Source organism: Aulonocara sp. 'chitande type north' Nkhata Bay, linkage group LG12 (genome assembly GCF_057382095.1).
Source record: "Aulonocara sp. 'chitande type north' Nkhata Bay isolate Kocher_YH1m ecotype deep benthic linkage group LG12, A_spYH_male_GT1.1, whole genome shotgun sequence".
NCBI classification, from domain to species: domain Eukaryota; kingdom Metazoa; phylum Chordata; class Actinopteri; order Cichliformes; family Cichlidae; genus Aulonocara; species Aulonocara sp. 'chitande type north' Nkhata Bay.
This window is the reverse complement of record NC_141355.1, coordinates 34,743,636-34,763,221: the sequence shown is the minus strand read 5'-3', so window position 1 is coordinate 34,763,221 and position 19,586 is coordinate 34,743,636. Positions and strand designations below refer to the sequence as shown.

The 19,586-nt window shown below is 40.8% G+C and overlaps 1 protein-coding gene across 2 annotated transcripts in view; it reads right to left on the bottom strand.

Moving 5' to 3' along the window:
* ddr2l (discoidin domain receptor family, member 2, like) overlaps positions 1-19,586 on the bottom strand; it is a 38,121-nt gene that overhangs the window by 6,727 nt on the left and 11,808 nt on the right. Inside the window, exons 2-16 of one of the 2 annotated variants that reach the window (XM_086315339.1) lie at positions 9,362-9,460; positions 9,081-9,183; positions 8,816-8,885; positions 7,579-7,731; positions 5,230-5,377; positions 4,758-4,863; positions 4,498-4,678; positions 3,243-3,483; positions 3,083-3,160; positions 2,704-2,846; positions 2,103-2,214; positions 1,837-1,953; positions 1,203-1,277; positions 533-777; positions 321-448 (exon numbers count right to left, since the gene is read on the bottom strand). In XM_086315339.1, the coding sequence (XP_086171465.1) occupies positions 321-448; positions 533-777; positions 1,203-1,277; positions 1,837-1,953; positions 2,103-2,214; positions 2,704-2,846; positions 3,083-3,160; positions 3,243-3,483; positions 4,498-4,678; positions 4,758-4,863; positions 5,230-5,377; positions 7,579-7,731; positions 8,816-8,885; positions 9,081-9,183; positions 9,362-9,422 (1,961 nt within the window). In that variant the 5' untranslated portion in view covers positions 9,423-9,460. The remainder of the gene's footprint in view (positions 1-320; positions 449-532; positions 778-1,202; positions 1,278-1,836; positions 1,954-2,102; positions 2,215-2,703; positions 2,847-3,082; positions 3,161-3,242; positions 3,484-4,497; positions 4,679-4,757; positions 4,864-5,229; positions 5,378-7,578; positions 7,732-8,815; positions 8,886-9,080; positions 9,184-9,361; positions 9,461-19,586) is intronic. The other variant, XM_086315340.1, reaches the window with a different exon arrangement.

Here is a 19,586-nt window from a genome sequence, read left to right as displayed (position 1 = left end):
GAGTCAAGTACTGCTCTCACTTCAAATAACATGGTCTGCATTTGTAGGTAGGAGGGCTTTCTCTGCAAAAAATAGTCAACCAGGAAATGCAGTTTGGAGCTTTCGGTCCTGCACGTTATTCATTTGACTAGTTATGGACTATATTTTTGTTTTTAGTGTATAAATAGTGAAACATTCTCATCATATGAACACATTAAAGCAATGAATACACTGATTTTAACCAATATATGCTCTCCAGGGGATGAACCTTTAACCACCTCAGCTCCAAATTTATATAGTTTGACATTGTCGCGATTCATATACACACTCATAAAGAGTACCTGGCTTGGCTGGTAGCGTCGGCCCTCAGCTGTTTAACAGCCACAAGCACAGAGTGACCGTCTCGGTCAGGGAGGGGCGAGCCTTCCCCAAGAAATTCTGGGAGTCCCTCCGCCTCACACAGGTGGACCTGCCAGGGAAGAAGATGAAATAGGGATGAAATAAGATTTTTCCAGGATAACTTTGAAGCCCACGAAACCTCCCACAAGCTCACCTCGCCAAACTGCCCCTCCCCCAGCTTCTCCCTGAAGATCAGCTGTTGCCGAGGAAACTCGGCAGCAGAGATGTCCTTCCTGGTGAGAGAGTCCACGGTGAGGGCGGGGACGGCGTACATGTTGCTGCCAGTGACGCCCTGCAGCCGCACGATGTCCGTCTCAGCGTAGTGTGGCGCATTGCTATGGAAACACTGGTGCGGCGTGCACTGGGTGATGTCTGGCTCAGCATAGCCACCTCCACATGCTGTTGGAAAGACAAGCGCTTGTTTAATTAATGTCTAATATAAATAAAAAATGAAGTGAAGCTTACTGAAAAGTACCAACAGCACAAGATTATAGTAAAAACATTAAATTACTGGTAATTTCTAGTTTTCTATCTAAAGTAAAAGCAGTACATCTTTATCATTTTACTAGTACCATTATTCTAATTGCTGACTGAAGTTTTACTAGTTTGAATTTGTTTTTTACAGAAGTTTTTTCAATCCAGGATATCCCAACCTCTCAGGGTTAGGTCCCCTCCAGTAGGTCATGAGAGGTCATAAGATGATTCATAGAAGGAAAAGAATTGAAAAATAAAAATAAAATAAAATTCCAAACTTCACTTGATTTCACTTATGATTTCACTTGTGATCTGATTAACTGCATGAAGTCACACCTTTCAACTCTTACCACGAAGCCATCCTGATGTCATATGACAGGAAGTCAGCAGGAGGAGGTCATAGAGAGGATTACCAAGGAGGAGAGCTGGAAGAAGAGGAAACTTGGAAAAGAGGCGTAGAGAGCCGAGAGAAAAAGGAGAGAAGCACTGCAGAATAAGTATGAATGAGCATGCATGTTCAACTTCATCCGGGAAACTTAAATAGAGAGAAAAAGGAGAAAAAAAAGAGCTTATTTAACACGTTCTGAAGTAAATAAACAGGAGAGAAACAGGTTGAGGAGCTGTTAATGAGTGACAGAAGATCAGAACTTTGATGGATGCTTGAAGTTTGTAGAGTTTGTTTGAAATTACTGACATCGCCACCAGGAGGCAGCAGACTCTCTTATTGAAAGGCTTTCGACCTTTTTTCCTCTACAGCTGTGATTAATCATGTCATATTGGATAGATCTGGAACATCTCTGAGGCATCAATGATTCTTAACACAAATTCCTACTACAAGCCTAAACACACGGTTATGAAGCGGTCACTCAAAGACAAACATCATGACGCAGCGTTCAAAGGACTTTCTGCTATTTCTCAACTTGTGTCTTTTTCACTAATTCTTAAATGAACGCCTGCATCGACTTCATCGTTGAAGGTGTTTACCAGATGCCTCTGCGCTCTGTGACAGCTCTGGAAGTTTGTTTCTCAGCACCGCTGGGTTCTGGTACTGAGGGTCCAACAGGAAAATTCTCTCATAGTGAGGGTCAGTGTTCACAGGACCTGAGGAAAACAGCAGGAATCAGTCAAGGATAAGAATATCTCTCCTACAAACACGAAATTTAACACCTTAACTTTCACCAATTCTTTCTGCATGAATAATAATGGCAAACAAAGGCATGTTTTAAACGATACAAGTAAAAGAAGAGTACCAGTCGGGGCGCGTCCAGAGCGCGGGGGCACAGGTGGAGTCTGTAAAATGATGGTGTCACTGCAGGACGACAGCCGGACCGTCACCTCCTCATCAAGAATCCGACGTGGACCCTAGATTAGGATGGAAGAAAGAAAAAACATGGGGTCACAGATGCCTGTAAAGAGTCAGTCAGTTCATTCTTATTCGTTCTTTAATCTGATTTAATGCTTAATAGTCCTGATTTAGCCACAAACATAAGCTATAATCTTATTTCCTAAAAAGAAAAAGAAATGCCTCCCATCTCCCACGTGAGTTTGGGATCTAAACTGCAGCTTTTAACCTCTTTTTGAAAAATCAAAACAAATGTGTGAGGTGACTTAAAGACCATAAAATGGAACCAGGGACCTCCTGGTGGACATCTATTAGGAAATGGTTTGCATTTCAGCAGAGAATGCAGCTGTTTACAGGAACATTTTTTTAAAACCTAAAGCGATTAAGTGATTACAGCATGTTTAACACCAACGGACATGACAGGAAGTTAACAAAATAAAGGTACTTTATTAAGAAACCCCCACTTCCACTCAGAAAAACAAAGGTAATTCATTTATTTGTATCCTCACCTTCTCTAATACCTTGCAGACGTACTGACACCATAGGATGAGGAAGATGATGATGACCAACAAAAGGATGATGGTTACCAGGCAGCCAATAAGGATGGGTGTTTTCCCATCATCTGGTGTGGCACTAGCTGATGGAGCAGCGGCTGAGAAGACAGGTTAGAATACCATATACCAAAGATTTTATCATTTGTTTCTGCAAATACATTTGTTAGTGGTAGCTCCACTAAGTATGACAGAAATGCTAAAAAAGATATATGTCCTCAAAAATTAAGAAAAAGGAAAAAAAAATGACCTGAGCACAAACTGACAAAACAGCGCCCTCTATCAGTCGCAGTTTTGAAGTGGCGACTTTAAAACGTGAAACAATTAATTGTCACACCTGTCTTCTGTGCAGGTGTTGTGATGGTGTCCTTAGTGGGTAGAGGAGATGTCATTTGGGTCAGGAATATGGTATCCACTGAAAAACAAAAAACAGGAAGTCACTTATTTTTCCTTCTTTTACTGTTCTGCACTTTTGTTTGCACGTGCGTGTTTGTTACCTGACTGAAAGGAAATCTCGCTAAACATCATCCAGACGTCAGCAAAGTAAAAGTGGCAGCGGAGGGATTTGGCAGTGCGGTGGTTCAGATCCACGGTGACGTAGCGAGCACTCGGATTCCGGTCATCCAGCACCGTCCTGAACTCCACAGGCTCCGCCTCCCATACAAAGTGGGGCTTAAACCAACAGGAGACCGAGGAGAAGATCTTCACATCGCGGGAGAACATGTTGTTGCTGTGGACCTGGATGGAGAATGAAAGTAAGAGTAAGTAGCAGAACATCTGCTATTGTTTGTAAAGCGTGAGGGAGTTCCACGGGGATCTAAAGCTCATTTATAATGGACTCAGACAAAGTGGCAATGATGGCACAGTAGGAGGAGATGCTAGCAGCTGCTGATGCGTGACTTAAAAGTAAACACATGACTCCACTGAACATTGCTGGAGCACTTGCTGACTGCGCTCCATATTACAGGAAGAGCAAATGCTGGATGGAAAGTAAGTTTGCAGTTAAATCAGTTACACAGTGATGAAGGAGAGCTGTAAGCAACTGGTTAAAAAGCTTGACCAGATATAAAGGTAGGCAGAAAATACTTTTCAATCTCTTTTATTATGTGACAATACTGTGCATGCTCCTGAAAACGTACAAAGTTAAGTTACTTTGTACGTTTTTACACACACACACACACACACACACACACACACACACACACACACACACACACACACACACACACACACACACACACACACACACACACACACACACACACGTTTTCATATGTTAGTGAGGACATCTCATTGACATAATGCTTTCCCTAGCCTAACCATACCCTTACCCTAAGCTTAACCATCAAAAATGAATGCCTAACCCTGAGCCTAAACCTAACCATAACCTAATTGTAACACTGACACTAAAACCACATTTTGAATCTCCAAAATGCCTTCAAACTCGTGGGGACGGGCATTTTGTCCCCATAAGTGACTGCTGGCCCCCACAAGTATAGTAGCATGCAATTTACTGTCCTCACAAAGATGTTTAAACATGTCCCCTGCCATCAGCCTAGGCTGACGCTGACATGGTGCCGAGCAAACTAGAGAAACCCGACACTGGATCTGAACCAGAGGCAATTTCTAGGCTCTGAGTAAGTCTGGTAATTGCAAAAGCACATGTAAAAGTGCTGTCAACCACTACTGCTATGACAAAGTTTGTGGTGAGTTCATAGTACTGATGAGGTAGAGGAAGCAAAAATGAAAAACCTTCATCGAGGTGAAGTTTCTCTGCCTGTCGAACACGAACTCCATCTCCACGTATTCCAGCGAGTCGTTTTTCCAGCCCAGGTAGTCATAGCCAGGCCACACGCTGTACTCGTGGGTCCGTGTGAAGTCATCTTGGCCGATCACGCCGTCCGTCAGCTGACCCAGGCCGCCGAAAAGCTTCCTATCGGATGACAAAGCAGTCAGTAAACAGGAAACGCTGATATGTGATGTATGTACGAGTGCAGCAAAGAGAGACCCACCCCCTTTCGTGTACTCCATCATATGTGGAGTCATTGAGGTTGGCGATGGGATAACCCGGCGGTTGCATCCGCTGACCCTCTGGAGCGCTGTAGGATATCAGCCCATCTGAAACCAGGAGGAGTGGAAAGTTAAAGGTGCAATTCATCCCATTTCACTGTTATCTCACCACAATAAGATCCCACAGCTGCACTCAGAACAGCAAACTTTCAACCTTCATGACAACAGTGTGAGGATCGCACTCACATCATTCAAATTCCTGTTTTTGCTCGATATAAGGATCTGATAAACAGCAGTGTTTGTTAAATAAAAGTGTTGCTTGTGGATGAAAAACAGTTGTTTATGGACATTAAAAGCTTTTATGTTGACATGAAGAGGTTTACTTGTCTCTGAGGAAGCGTAAACAGTCTCTAATGGCAGTTGAGCTGACGAAAACGCACATTAACAAGGAAACTGTGTGTTTATGTGTCCTACCGTCCCATGAACAGCCGTACAGCTCCACTCTCATGCAGACGGTGGTGGACAGTCTGGTCACGGGGAGCAGCCGGACGTAGCGGGTGACTATCGGAGGGCGGAGGTCCTTTATGACAGAGGTGTAGGCGTCTTTGTTTCCCTCAATAATCTGTACACAGATATCAGGGATACAAAGAAGACCATCACACCAGGAGTACAGAAAGATTAAACCCCTGGAACATCTGTTCAATCAGTAGGTTAATAGTGTTGTTACAAGTTGTCATGTGACATGTTTTGACTTTATAGCCATCTTTATACAGTCCATTGATTTTCAGAGAATTGCTTGACAAACAGTGTCCTGACCAGGTGAGGCCTGTGCCCTCATTATTCAGTGACAAATGAACCAGACAAGAGATCTGGAGTTGATTCCAAGTGCTGAACTTGTGTTTGGAAGGTGTGCATTGGACCTCCCAAAGAGACATTGGTGCAAGTGAAGGAGGGATTTTTTTTAGGCTGAAAAACAAACAAACAATAAAGCTATTAAAGCAACACGTTCCCACTCCCAAAGTGTAACATTTTATGCTAGGTGACAAATAGTCGGTATATTACGATTTCAGCCACCTAACGCTATATTACGAGTTCGGAAAATGAGAACCGTTGGAACGAATCCACACATGTACGTTTATTTTACTTAAATTGCTTTGGAAAACACTATTTAACACGATTAAGGTGTCGGTTACGATTAGGGATAAGGTTAGGGTTAGGGCTGGAATACACGGCTGGAACATGTCTTACCGTGGGAGCTTCATTCTATTCGATTTCATCCACAATCCAGCGCGTAGCATAGGAACGCAGAAGGTCACCTTTCACATTCCCATGGAACACCTCAGGATTTGACAAATCGTCGGTATATTAGGCATTGGGAGTGAGAATGGGCTAATTAAAGAGATAGAAATGTTGCTATCTAGCCACTTTTATAGGTTTTGTGTTACTTTTGTTAAATCCCTTGATTTAGACCAGAAGGTGTGCATTTCAGTCACATTTTGATTGCTTGATTAAAATCCACTGTGATGGTGTCTAGAGGAAAATTTGTGCCTGACAATAGGGAGTTAAATATGCTGCAATATTAGAGAGAGAGCCCCAGTGAGCAAACAACCTGCTATGAGCAGCGCTTGGCAATAGAGACCACCGACAAAATCAAGATCAGGGAGGGGCAGCGACCAACGATTGGTGCATCTGATATCCCTGTGTTGGTGTTTTTTCTGCATCATCATAACAATGTGTGTCCAGGATCAACATTGAAAGTGACCAGTCACATTGTTGTGATGTCACAGCTTTGTATTATGGGGTAAAAAAGAAAAAAAAGGCTATGTTTATAAGAAACGCTCTGTTTTCTTTATTAATCTATACAATCGAATAAAAATATTATCAAGTTAGCTTCTGTTAGCCAAATTTAGTTTGCTCATGTAAGTTTGCTAGTGATACTTTTAAAATAATTAACTAACTTCTTGGCCAGTGCAAACTGAAAGCTGATTGGTCAGTTGCAATGTAGATCCTGGACCAACATTATTATAATGATGCAGGAAAATCTCTTTAAAAAGACAAGAAAAGCTATGCTAAACAAATACAAAACGCAAACACACCCTAAATGAGCAGAATTATCGAACAAAGTGACAAAAACCACAAAAATAATCACAAATAGATGCAAAAGGACGGTGAGGATGATGCCAAATTTATGTTCTCAAGAAAATAATATATATATTTTTTAATATTCACTTCTCTCACACAGTGCCCCTGCACAACTGCACGTGTAGAAATAAGCAGCCGAACATTCAAAGCAAAGAAGACAAGCTTGAGAGTTTCTGCTGACGGCATGCATCAGTTACTCCTCAGCGGATGTTTCCGGGCTTCATTTCCTAAAGTGAAAAAAAGCACCCTGAGAAATTTGGAATGTGAATCTTTGTGCTGCTGGGCACAAAATAACCAGAAATCTGCACAGACTCTGGGAAGTTCCCCATGTGAATGTGAGGGAGGAGCCTCAGATCAAAAACATGATTCTGGTGTTTTAAATTGTTCTAACAGTGTTGCGTAGCTGCGGGGATCTCGAATGCCAACAGGAAGCTGGCGTGTAAATGTAATTTCCTCTGATATGAATATGAATGACCAGAAGCAGCTTAGAGTGAAAAACGAGAGGAAAAAAATCCTGTTCGTTTCTTTTTTTCTTCCTCTTTCTCCAGTCTTCCCTCCATCAGTCCTCACGTATTTCCTCCTATTCTTCCTTCGGCTCAGACCCTTCTCATGTCCCATTTTTCAGTCTGTTTCCTCTCTCCTCTCATTAAGTCCTTTTTGTAAGATATTTGGGTCACTCACCTCGTTCCCCTGCCGATTCCTCCAGGACTTCCACAGCTTGCCGTCCCTGCTGTAGTTTACGCGATACTCTCGGGCAAACTCATTCCCAGAGTTCCTGATATATCGTCCCTGAGTACCAATAACCGTCAGAAAGGTGAGTCTGCCGAGATCCACCTAAAAAGAAAATTCCAGCAAAAGGCTTTCGGTCAAATCTTGTAACATGCGAGTAACCTAAAAACTAAAGGCTGCATTTAAAGATAATATTGTATCATTAACGTGGGAAAATGGTTCACCCCAAAAGTATAGAGGCAAGCCGTCCACACATCTGGTTGTTAATCCTGCAATTTTAATGTCAAGAGGCATGCAGCTTCCAAATACGAGATGCATTTAAGTCAGAGATCTATAACAGGCTTCAAAGTTGGTTTTTATCGTGAGCTGAGTGTTTGCAGCGTCTCAGGATTTTTGTTGCATTTCTACAGAAATCGGCCCATAAAGAAAACTGTAAAAACTAAAGATGCTCTGTGTGCCTTTACTCAACAGTGTGCACACAAAAACCTCTGCAACATCACAAAATTATTTTCAGGTTTTAGATTTTTTAATTACTTTCCTCATTTTAACATATTAAACGTATGTCAATATACAGATATTAAAGCGACTTAAACAGATGTGAAGTGTAAGAATGTCTGAATCGCATAAATATCATGTGAAACTGAGGATTTTCCATACAGTCTTTGATGTCCACAGATGACTGTGACTCAGATTCTCTCCTTTGATATTTAAATACCTACAGCTTCACACTGCAGCATTCACACATGTGGCGCAGTATCGATACCACCAACTTTATTAAAAGATCGCTCAGTTCTGAAGGTAAGTATTTCTTTGTCTTCCACTCGTCCCACAAGTCAGCTGTTATACACAGATTTAGGTTTATATGCCAGTTTGTAATAACAGCCTTCTCTGGGTAACACATGAGCTTCTAGATTTATCCAAAGAATAACTTTGTAGACCACACACAGACTTCACCTTTAAATCAGAATGTACTGAATTTAGCTGCTTTGCAAAGCACTTAAATATTGTGTTACACTCTGAAACCTCAGATTCTGATCCACTGTGATCTTTTCACCCGTTCTCATGTTACACTGACTGTGCAGCGCCACTTTCTCCTGCATGCACGACACCTTCTTACTTATGGAGTAGAACTTCGCCACATAACAAATGCAGGTACCCGGACATGACTGAGCACGCTTCAGACACAAACCTCGAGGTACTGACTGACTGATGGCAGCGCTGCAGGACACCAGGCGCCGTCTCCCTCCTCACGATTCAACCTACACACACACACACACACACACACACACACACACACACACACACACACACACACAAACACATAAACCACACTTGCACAAGTTTAACCAAAAGATGGAGTTCTAAAATCTTCTAATTTTTATTTGACTTCATTCTAAAGCATATTTAATCAATTTTTTTAAAACCAGTCGACTTAACCTTTAAGCCACACCTACCTGGCGTACTGTGGTCCTGTTGTTTCGTGCCATTGGCTGGATGCTTTGAGCGCATCATCTTTGATCCGTCGATCCTCCATGCCCAAGGGGTAGCGACAGTGTGCTGGAAAAACACATTCACAATTTTATTTTTATGTGTTTTGCAAGGACGGATTTTAGACCTTTACAAATGAAACATTTTATTGAGTTGTAACTGTTTAAATTGGCTCATTGCAGAGGACTGATTTAGATTTAAAATCAAGATGGGGTAAAGTGGGGTTTGTGTGTGTGTGCCTGTGTACCGGGATCAATCTGTCCGATGGCTGCTGTAGCTTGAAGGATCAGCAGCAAGAAGAGGTGCATGATGGTCCGCCGATCACACCAACACACACGCTACATCTCTGCGAGACACAGAAAAAACAACATGAACATCTGCAGCTGACAGCGAATGACGGCTCAGACAACAAGGGAATAAAGTGTTACAGTAAACATTTTTTTGGAAACCCATCCCTCTATTTTCTTCATTTTATCCAATTCAGGGTTGTAGTCGGGCTGGAGCTTATTCCCCGGACAGGCCGCCAATCACATCGAGACAGACAACCATTTACACCTATAGCCAATTAAGAATACCCAGCTAACCTAACGAGGATGTCTTTTGACAGTGGGAGGAAGCCAAGAGTGCGTGTAAAGAACTCATTCCAAAACAGGAAAAGCGCTAACCACTGCAGCACCACGTTGACTTCTTTTGGGAAATATCTTTGCAATTTTTGCATGTTTTTAGGAAAATTATGAGGAAAGTTTCAGTAAACTGACCCATAAAATACAGCATTATTTTGTCTTTAAGTTGACATGCCAATTTGCACATATGCAAAGACCATTACTGCCATTGTAAAATAAAAAAGGTCCTATAAACACATAACTAGAATAGATGTTTAAGTCTTTGATTTTGCCCGCCATCGTCACCCACAGTTGACAATCATAGTACATGAACGAATTTTTTACGTCTCCTGTGTGATGATGAATATTTGAAGAATTCTACTTTTGTTGATTTTTGCTGCTCCTATCCTTATTCCCTCCTTAAAATGATTTATTCCCTCTAATCCCATTTTATCCAGCAACATATTTTCATCTGTTTCTAATTTATCTACGTTTAAAGAATCATTCTACGGTTTACTATAAAATCTAAAGAGTCTTTCAGCTATCATATCCCTCATTTGAGGCTTGAATAGACGTGAATCCCTCATTCAAGCAGAACTCTGGAGATTTAGGTGTTCCATTGTGCACATTAAGAGTAATTTAACTGATTATCTGACATTAAAACATTGAAAACTGCAATTTCCTCCAAACAAAACAAAGAAAATCTTTGTTTTCGCTGTAGGAAGTCGACTGTCTCCAGCGGTCACTGTTTTACACAACTGCAGCAGGATGGATGGACGAGGAGGAGTCTGAATGACTCCTACCGTCATTTACGAGAGGACTGCGTGTGTGTGTGTGCGTGTGTGCGTGTGTGTGTGTGTGTGTGTGTGTGTGTGTTTGATTTCGCAACGTTATTGCTGTTGGAGCGGAGTAGTTTATAAACACTGGACGCAAACAGCATCCCACTCACAGAGGTTACGCAACACTAAAGAACACACACATACATACACACGCACACGAACACACCCCTATTGTTGCACACAAAGCATTTCAAGCATAAATACATAGACACATATAGAAAAACTACAACCGCTGTCTACTCGTATTGTCTTGTTCTCTACATTCACTCTGTGTAAAGTTCTCGGGGTCAGAACAGCTGGGCAGGCGAGAAAGACGGGGTGATAGAGAGACAGGAGGACAGAAAAAGAAAATAGACAGGAAAAAAGACAAAGAGAGGAAGAAAGAACGCAGACAGCGGTTTGAGGCCGAGGGCCGATAAGAAAATGAAGAAAAGGAGAGAAACACAAAGAGAGGAGGAGGAGGGAGGGAGGTGAGCAAGGTGGGGAGGACAACAATGGGTGGAAGGGAGAAGCAAAGAGAGAGAGGACAGCATTAAAGTCAAACACGAACTTCCAGGTTTTTTAAACTCTTTTGGGATCAGAGCGGAATTTGACCCTGATGCTAACCCAGTAAAGGTGCACCACGGACCAGTTTATGTCCGACACTATTTTCACACACCGGCCTTTAAGGTGTCGCAGATAAATACAGCAAAATAAAACCAGTACTGGTACCAAAAAAGAAGATTAATTCATAACACACAGGAAAAGACCCAGGGAAACAGAGTTAACTATAAAAACAATTAAAAAAAGAACACTAAAAACCAATAAAAACCCTAAATTTTACACCTGTGCCTGAACTCGCGGGCCCAGTACCAAACAACTCACGGACTGGTACCGGTCCGTGGGCAGGGGGTTGGGGACCGCTGGTCTAGACCAAAATACTAAATTTTGCTCTACAAGGGCCTGATATCCACTTCCGAGGACACTATACTGCCACTGTTCTATCAAAATGTAAAGGGAATGTCCTCATATGTCAGTCTAATTTCTCTCAGAAACAAAAATCAGGTAAAAAGAAAAAAAAAATCTCGTAATTCTTTGTTTTTACATTCATCAGGTCCCAAGAGAAACTGAAAATGCATGCCATGAAAGAGTTCAGGTCTTAGGAGGTTAAAAGTAAAAAAGAAAGTAAACTCCATCTGCAGAACAATCACAGTGGCTCTGTCTGACTTGAGACCAGGGGGAGACACAAACTTCTCTTGATGGGGTTGCAGCACAGTTCTGGTACCAGACCTCACTTATAAAATATAGAAAAGTTACTGTAGTTAAGTTTAGTTTCTCCTTTTTTTGTCAAAGCCACAGGGAGCTTCAGATTCAAGACCCTCTGCTCTACAATGAAATGAAAAACACAAAGAAGAATCACGTCTGATGCGTCCAGTTTATGTCGTGATGACTTCAACAGGCAAAATCTGAAAGTGACCATGAATCAAAACCTTTGCTGTCTGTCCTTGTGGCAAACATCCAGCCCAGCGCTAACAGGAGTTAAAGACGGGAAGCCTTGCCATCTTGACATGGATGTGAATGTTTCGGTCTGTAGACACAACAGGCTGCAGCAGCTGATTGCAGCCCGCTTCAGACAGACTTGCATGTTTTTCTGCACATACTGACTGTTCTTAAATACCAGAGAATCCAGTCTGTTCCTGAAACAATCGTTCTCCCTCTCTCTCTCTCTCTCTCTTTTTTTCCCTAATGAAAAACTCCCTGCTCTGCCTTCAGGAAGTGAGTTCATTCACTTTAGCCGAGCTGAAGAAGAAGTGGTTCACGTTTGTTTTCTAGCAACGACTGGGGGAGAAGGAGGGAGCTTTATGTAATGCGTTGGCTGAACCTCAGATTCCTGCTCTGTTGCTCATCTCTACAGCAAAATCACATGACAAGAGAGTGAGAGAGAGGGGGGGAGAGAAAATAACAGAGAGAAAAAGACAGTAAAAGAGACAAAGAGAAGTCAAAGAGAAACAAAAAAGTAACCCTTGGAAGAATCTAATGAAGACTGATACTGAACTGTTTTTGTAACAAATAAGTGATGAAAAAAATTCTGCTTCATTATAAGCAAATTATAAATAACTTCCTGGAGTATTTCTTGACCTCTCGAGCCACCATGACAAACAGACCATTTAGTTTTTTCAGGCTTGCTATAAATAAACCAGATTTCTGGAAATTAAATCGCCGTAAAACAACTTTGGGGCATCAAGCCTTGCAATTACATGCCTTACCAAAGTGTGCACATTATGTAACTAGGTCCTGCTCTCTAAACAACACAGGAGATTGTTTGTCAGTGTCTATGCATCATCCACGTCTTTGTTTAGATCTGAACTACTTTAAAGGTCTGTGTTCGCTTTAGACCACTGTTCTAGATGAGTGTGCAACATGAGAGCGATACAGTAAATGGGTCAATTGTGGACTTGGCAAAGGGCCTTTTGTGTTTTTTTCAAACTTCTCTGCTGCTGAGAGCAGCATAAATCAAGTTTAGGGTTAGCTCAAGCAGGCTACAAAGTCCAGAAAATCGCAGCAGATCAGCTGGGATCAGCCTACATTACCCGATCGCTTTACTGATACTGCTCTATGGATCCAATTGGCAAATCTCATCTAAATCGCTCTAGCATGTCCACAGTTGATGCAGATCTGCATCCTGCTTTCAATGTCATGATCTGTTCAATTCATACCAAACCACATTCACTATCTATAAAATACTTTCGCCACTTTTACTTTTAAAGCAGCAACAGGGAGACACAAAAGAACCATCACAATTAAAAGATGACTTAAAATCACAGTCAGTATCTCACAATGGGACAAAGGCTAGGGAGCAAAGGTGTATTTTTAAATGAGATTTAAGTCTGCCTGGTGTGCAGTGGCAAATTGTGCCACAAATGAAAAAGCAACTGTCACGTCTGAGTTTTCTCTTCAGAATCAGCAAAAGTATCTGGTCTGCTGACCTGAGTGAACGAAGACATGTGGGTCCAGCAATTTACACAGATAAGAGACTTAAAAAAATAAATTCAGTTTGATTCAGTTCAATTTCAAATAATATTTGAGTGGAGAGCCGACAACAATCATCTATGTGGATGAACATCCTTTTAAAGAGGAAGAAACCTCTGGCAGAACGAGGCTCGGGGAGGGGCAGCCATCTGTCTCGACCCGCTGGGGTTTGAGGGGAAAGAGACGGGAAAAAAACAGGAGCATAGAGAGATCACACACAACAAACAAAATGAAAAAAGAAAAACACTGCAGGAAAGAGCAGGCAAAAGTTAGTAACATGCAATAGCTGTACAATAAATGCAATGCCAGTGAAAAGAGGTGAGAGGAGAAGAAATGTTCAGTGCAACCTGGGAAAGTCCCCCAGCAGTCTGAGCCGACAGCAGCACAACTAAGTGATGGCTCAAGGTAACCTGATCCAGTCCTAACTATAAGCATTATCCAAAAAGAACATTTAAACCGCTCTTAACATTAGAGAGGGTGTGTGTCTCTGAGTGCACACTGGGAGCTGGTTCCACAGGAGAGGGGCTGGATTCTGCTTCCCATTCTTCTTTTGGAAACTCTAGGAGCCACAAGTTATTGATGCCTGACCTGTTCTGTAGAGGGGTCTTGCTGCTGCTTTTCCAGAGCAGAGCCTTACTGCCAAATATAAATTATTGCAGATGGAAATAACAACCTTCTTTTGACCAAAAACCTCCGAACTGTAAATCTGCAGCACTGACAGAAAGCACAAATGGGTTTAGCAGGTCTGTGTACCCACCTGAGTGTAATAGAAAACAGTGTCAGAGATCAAAACTGACACCATCACAAAGCCTAAAAAGAACATGATCGAAACTAGTGAAAGGAAATTTACGCATTTAAAAAACTGGATTCATTAAATAGTTTGATATTTTTTAAAAGCATTTCCGTTCTGCATCAATACAGAGATTATTGTGTAATAAATTAACACACAATATAGCTGAAGATAGTTTGCATCAAACAAGTATGTTATCATAAAAGAAAAGTACAGAAAGACTAGTTTTGTTCAGCGCACTCTGGTCTGTGGGGCATTTAATCAATAACTTTAAATCTTATTAAAATCAGAGTCACATTATATGGAAGCATACAAAACTGTCTTTGTTTCAATTATGCAGAACTTGCACTTTGAGATTCTTTGCCTAGCCCAGCTATGTGTGCTTTAAATGATTACATCACTGCTTAGTCACAGTCACTCTGACAAACCATTGTTTGAACATGGGTGTTTCCAGTGTAGAAACCATTGTGCAGGATGCCCAGGCTCATGTCCAGCTTATGTGCACTTTTGCATTACATGAAAAAAGACAATGTTATTTTGTAACAGATAAACTATAGATATATAGAAGAATAGCTATGTACTCAGACTATTTGCTGTTAGTACAAAAGTTCAGCATAAAAATATATTTAAAGTAGGGCTGCCACAAACGATTATTTTGATAATCGACTAGTCACCGATTATTTTTGCAATTAGTCGACTAATCAGATCATGCATCCATTGGACGTAAAACGTACAGCTTATTGCACCAGCAGCATCTGCTCTTATATAACTACCATTAGCTTACAGCTTTAAGTGTTTAAGGTCTGTGCTAACTAAACACAAAGACAAGACGATAGTTTATTAAATTTTAATGAAATTTGCAGATTGTTTCGGTGGAGTTTAATAAACTCAGCCGTCTGCTCCCTGCTATCTAAAATATAACAGGACACCGGAGTATATTCTCGACCATCTCACACTTCTGATAATCAGTTGTCTGCTTGACGTTTATTCAGCTGCGTAGAAACTATAACTTTAATCTCAAACCGATTTACTCAGGAACAAATAAAATACAAAAAAAAGCCAAACAATAACATTTGTAAGTTATCTAAGTGACTTATATATCATGTTTAACCTGAGTAGCGAAAGACGGCGGTGGGTTTGAAAACGATTTGCCGGGAGTCCGGTGTTCTCACGGGCTCTAGTTAGCCTTGAACCCCGGCTAGCTATCGAGCTAGTGGGTAACAGACGTCTCCGAAAACGTCGGAGCGCTTTTTAAAATATGTGGTGTCTCGATAAACTGAGCCGATATTTGAGGTTTACACAGCTACATTCTCGTCTGAAAATATGTTAAACGTTTATTTTGTGACCGAGAAAGAATAATACAAGTAATACTAAAACTAACTAGCTGCCGCCATTGTTGGAAACTGAGCTGGGCCGCGCTATGAATTCTGGGACACAGTTTCTTCTTCTTCGGGATTTAACGGCAGCTGGTATCCTTGTACATGCTGTGCTGCCATCTTCTATTTCTGTCTGTTATTACACTCTTAAATCCTACTACTTATTCCTGCGTCTTTTGGGATCTTACAAAGCTTCAAATGACGCGTCGACTATTAAATTAGTTGTCGACGATTTTGATAGTCGACGTAATCGTGACTGGTCGACTAATCGTGGCAGCCCTAATTTAAAGTACTGCATTTTTCGCACTATAAGGTGCAGTTAAAATCCTTTAATTTTCCCAAAAATCGACAGTGCACCTTACAATCCCGTGCGCCTTATGTATGAATTCTGGTTGTGCTTACTGACCATGAACCGATCTTATGTGGTACACGGCACTCAAAAATCTGTCAAAAAATGTTTTAGTACAACTTTGGTAAGCTACGAAGCCGCACCGCTTGATGGATAGTCAGAGCATTACGGCTAGCGCTTCAGGTTCCAAAGTCAAACGAACATTGCGGCATCACTGAGAGTTAAAAACTTTCATCTGTAATAAAATGTTCAGCGTTGCTGCTTTACCAGGTGTAACAGTTACGTTTAACATCCATGGATCCATGAAAACAGAATTTATTAAATTTAACGGAGTTAGAAGTTAGTTAGCTCGCTAGTTTCTACCTAAACATGATATAGCATGTTCTGACAGAGATTTCTGAAAAAATTAAAATGTTAAACAGCTATGTTAAACACAGTGAAGCTAGAGGATGAATAGTAACTTTTTTCCACTCGATAAAAGTTAACAGACGAAAGCCAAATCAGTTCCACACCACTGAAGTTGCAGCATTTTTACAAACCAATTTTGGTTCATCTGTCATTCAACGATCCGCTTTCGCCCTTCTCATTCTCCGTCGTCGCCATGCTTCTTCTGCCATGTGCGTATGAAAACAAAGGCACTGCATATGCACTTTTTACCCATATTCTATTGCGATATTTAAATTTTTTTATCATTGCCTAATATTATACCGGTATTACTGTGAATGGTATGATATGACCCAGCCCTACATGAGGGTTCCCAATGTTTAGGGACAAATGCAATTGCATGGCAGGATGTTGTAAACGGACCAAACTTCAGTCAGGAGAACAACTGAGATAATCCATCCACAATACGAGGTTAGTCAATAATATACTGCAACAACATGGGAATAGAGCAGCTGCAAGAGAATTCAACATTAATGAATCAATGGTACAGAAGTGGAGGTGGGAGTTTGACTGACTGTTTTGTTTCGCTTAACCCTTTAAGATCTACCATAGAACCAAGTCCGCCAGAACTTATATTATATTTTTACATGCTGTAGTGCCATTTTTGGGAGCATTTCAAGTTGCTATACATCAATACAACCATTACAGCCTAAATTTTAATAATATGAATGCATCAAGTGCATAGTAATTACATAAATTGCAAAAAAGTGCAATAAACTACAAAAAAATTGAAAATCGTTTTTGTTTTTTTAAGATATATTTCTAGTTAGAGAAATTTAAGAGGCTTATCCCTCAAAACTGTAAATACAAAAAAGTTGCACAAAATAGTTTCCCACCACAGGAAATTTATTTTGAGTGCCTTCATAGTTTTATTTTTGAAATACACCAATTTTTATACACTGCAGGAAAAATGAAAATAAATATTATAGTGCAAATTTGCAAAAAAGCAGCATATGCATCAAAATAAACTATTTCCAGCAGTGCAATTTTAGTTCTAAGCATCCCAGAAACGACACAGAAAGTCATAAAGTCAAACATAACTTTTAAAAACACCAGTATAAGCTCATGAGGCCCTGATGGTAAAAAACTACATTTCCGCAAAAATGATATCACTTCCGGTTTCGGGCAGGTCATGGCGGACATGCGATAGTTCGCGCTGACGTCTGTTCCAACGTAGGAAGTGTTATGAACAGCTGATCGGATCGGCAAAGTGTGTTTCTGGAATATTATGCTTTTGTTGCTGCAAGTGCTTTTTATGCAGTTTTTGCAAAGCTATATGTGGAAGGAAACTGTGACCTAGGACAAGCTGATGGCATAAGATGTAAGTACAACTTCTCTGGTTTCATATGCAAAAAAAATTATTGCGCTAGCTCACGTGGTTGCAGTGCTACCGGGATTTAAAAATAGTTACGCAAAACGGAGCATGCCCGCTCTGACCGTTTTTAAAGGGTTAATGCACCTTATAATCCATATAATCCTTATGTATGAAAAGAGAACCGTTCATCGACAGTGCGCCTTATGGTCCAAAAAATACGGTAACTAAAGTAAAAATATTATCCTCATTTCCAGTGGTTTTGGGCATTGGCATTTACAGTTCACACACTACACCATAATTTCTAAAGCCACAGTTCAGAAAAGTAGTAAACATTTTTAATGCAAACGTGACCAACAGGTGTTTAAAAAGGTTAGAATGTCAGCCACGTGGGAATGGGATTTTATAAAGTAACTGGAACCACCCAAAGGAAAAAGAAACGATCATCAGTTTAAACCAGTATGAAAAAGTTGACTGCCGCCAAAAATAGTCACAAAATACTAACAAACTACAATTATGTTCATAAATGGGCATGGCCATTAGAACGCATTCATACCTTTACTTTTACTTCAAGTACATTTTCCTTATTATACAGAGTAAACCGTCATTGTCCTTCTCTAATTCCCCTTACTTACCTCCTCTCTCCCTATTTTTCTTTTCCTCTCCCTCTGTCCCTCATTTCTCTCTCCTCCCTCCTCCCGTCAGAACAAACTGAAGCCAAAAGCCTCAACATTCCAAACATTCAACGCAACCCAGACCTCTCTCTCTCGCTCTCTTTCTGTCTTTCTCTCCTTCTGTGTCTCTCACTCACACAAACACACAGGAATCCACATGCCTTTCTCCAAGGCTCTCTCTCTCGCTTACAGCTACACACAGGAATCTACATCTCTCTCTCTCTCTCTCTGGTTGATGGGGTGAATGAGACAGAGTTCACTGAGAGCAAAACTGAACAGACCCGCCGAGAACACAATAGAAACCATTAGTAACAAACACTGACCTAAAATTATCTGTCGTTATGCCTGACTTCACTTTAGGGAAAAGGGATCTTTGAGCAAGACTTTATTATAAACCAATCAAACACACACACACACACACACATATTCTAGGTGATACCACAATCCCACTCTTTTGTCAAGGACTATGGACACAATGTTTTAATTGTCTTTATGATGAGTTTCTGTAGTTTAAAGCCTTTAAATGCATAAATGTGTTAATTAAAAATGATTTTTTCAATTGTGATTGCTTCTATGAATCCCAGAGCCATGTTAGCTGGTCTGTATCACTCTCCATCGAATCACCATTCTAATGAACAAAAACATCTTTCTGTGTATTCTCACTAGCACTATATTATGTACCCATGTTCAACTGCTTGCTTATGCACATTTCTAATTTGCCAATTACATGGAACCAAGTCAATGCATTTAAGATCTGCTGAAGCTCAAACCAAGTATCAGACCGAGGAAAAAAACGTTTGGCAAGACTCTGAACGCAGCATGGTTGTTGGTTGGTGCTGCATATTTCAAAAACTTCTGATCTACTGGGATTTTCCCACACAACCATCTCTAAGGTATGCAAGAAAGTATCTTTGAATGTGCAACACATTGAACCTTAAAGCAGATGGGCTACATTAGCAGAAGACCACACCGTGTGCCACTTGGCACACACGGGTTCACAAAAACAGAAACAATGGAAGTAGAGACTGATGTATATACTGATATAGGATTTTAAGACCAATACTCATACCGATACTT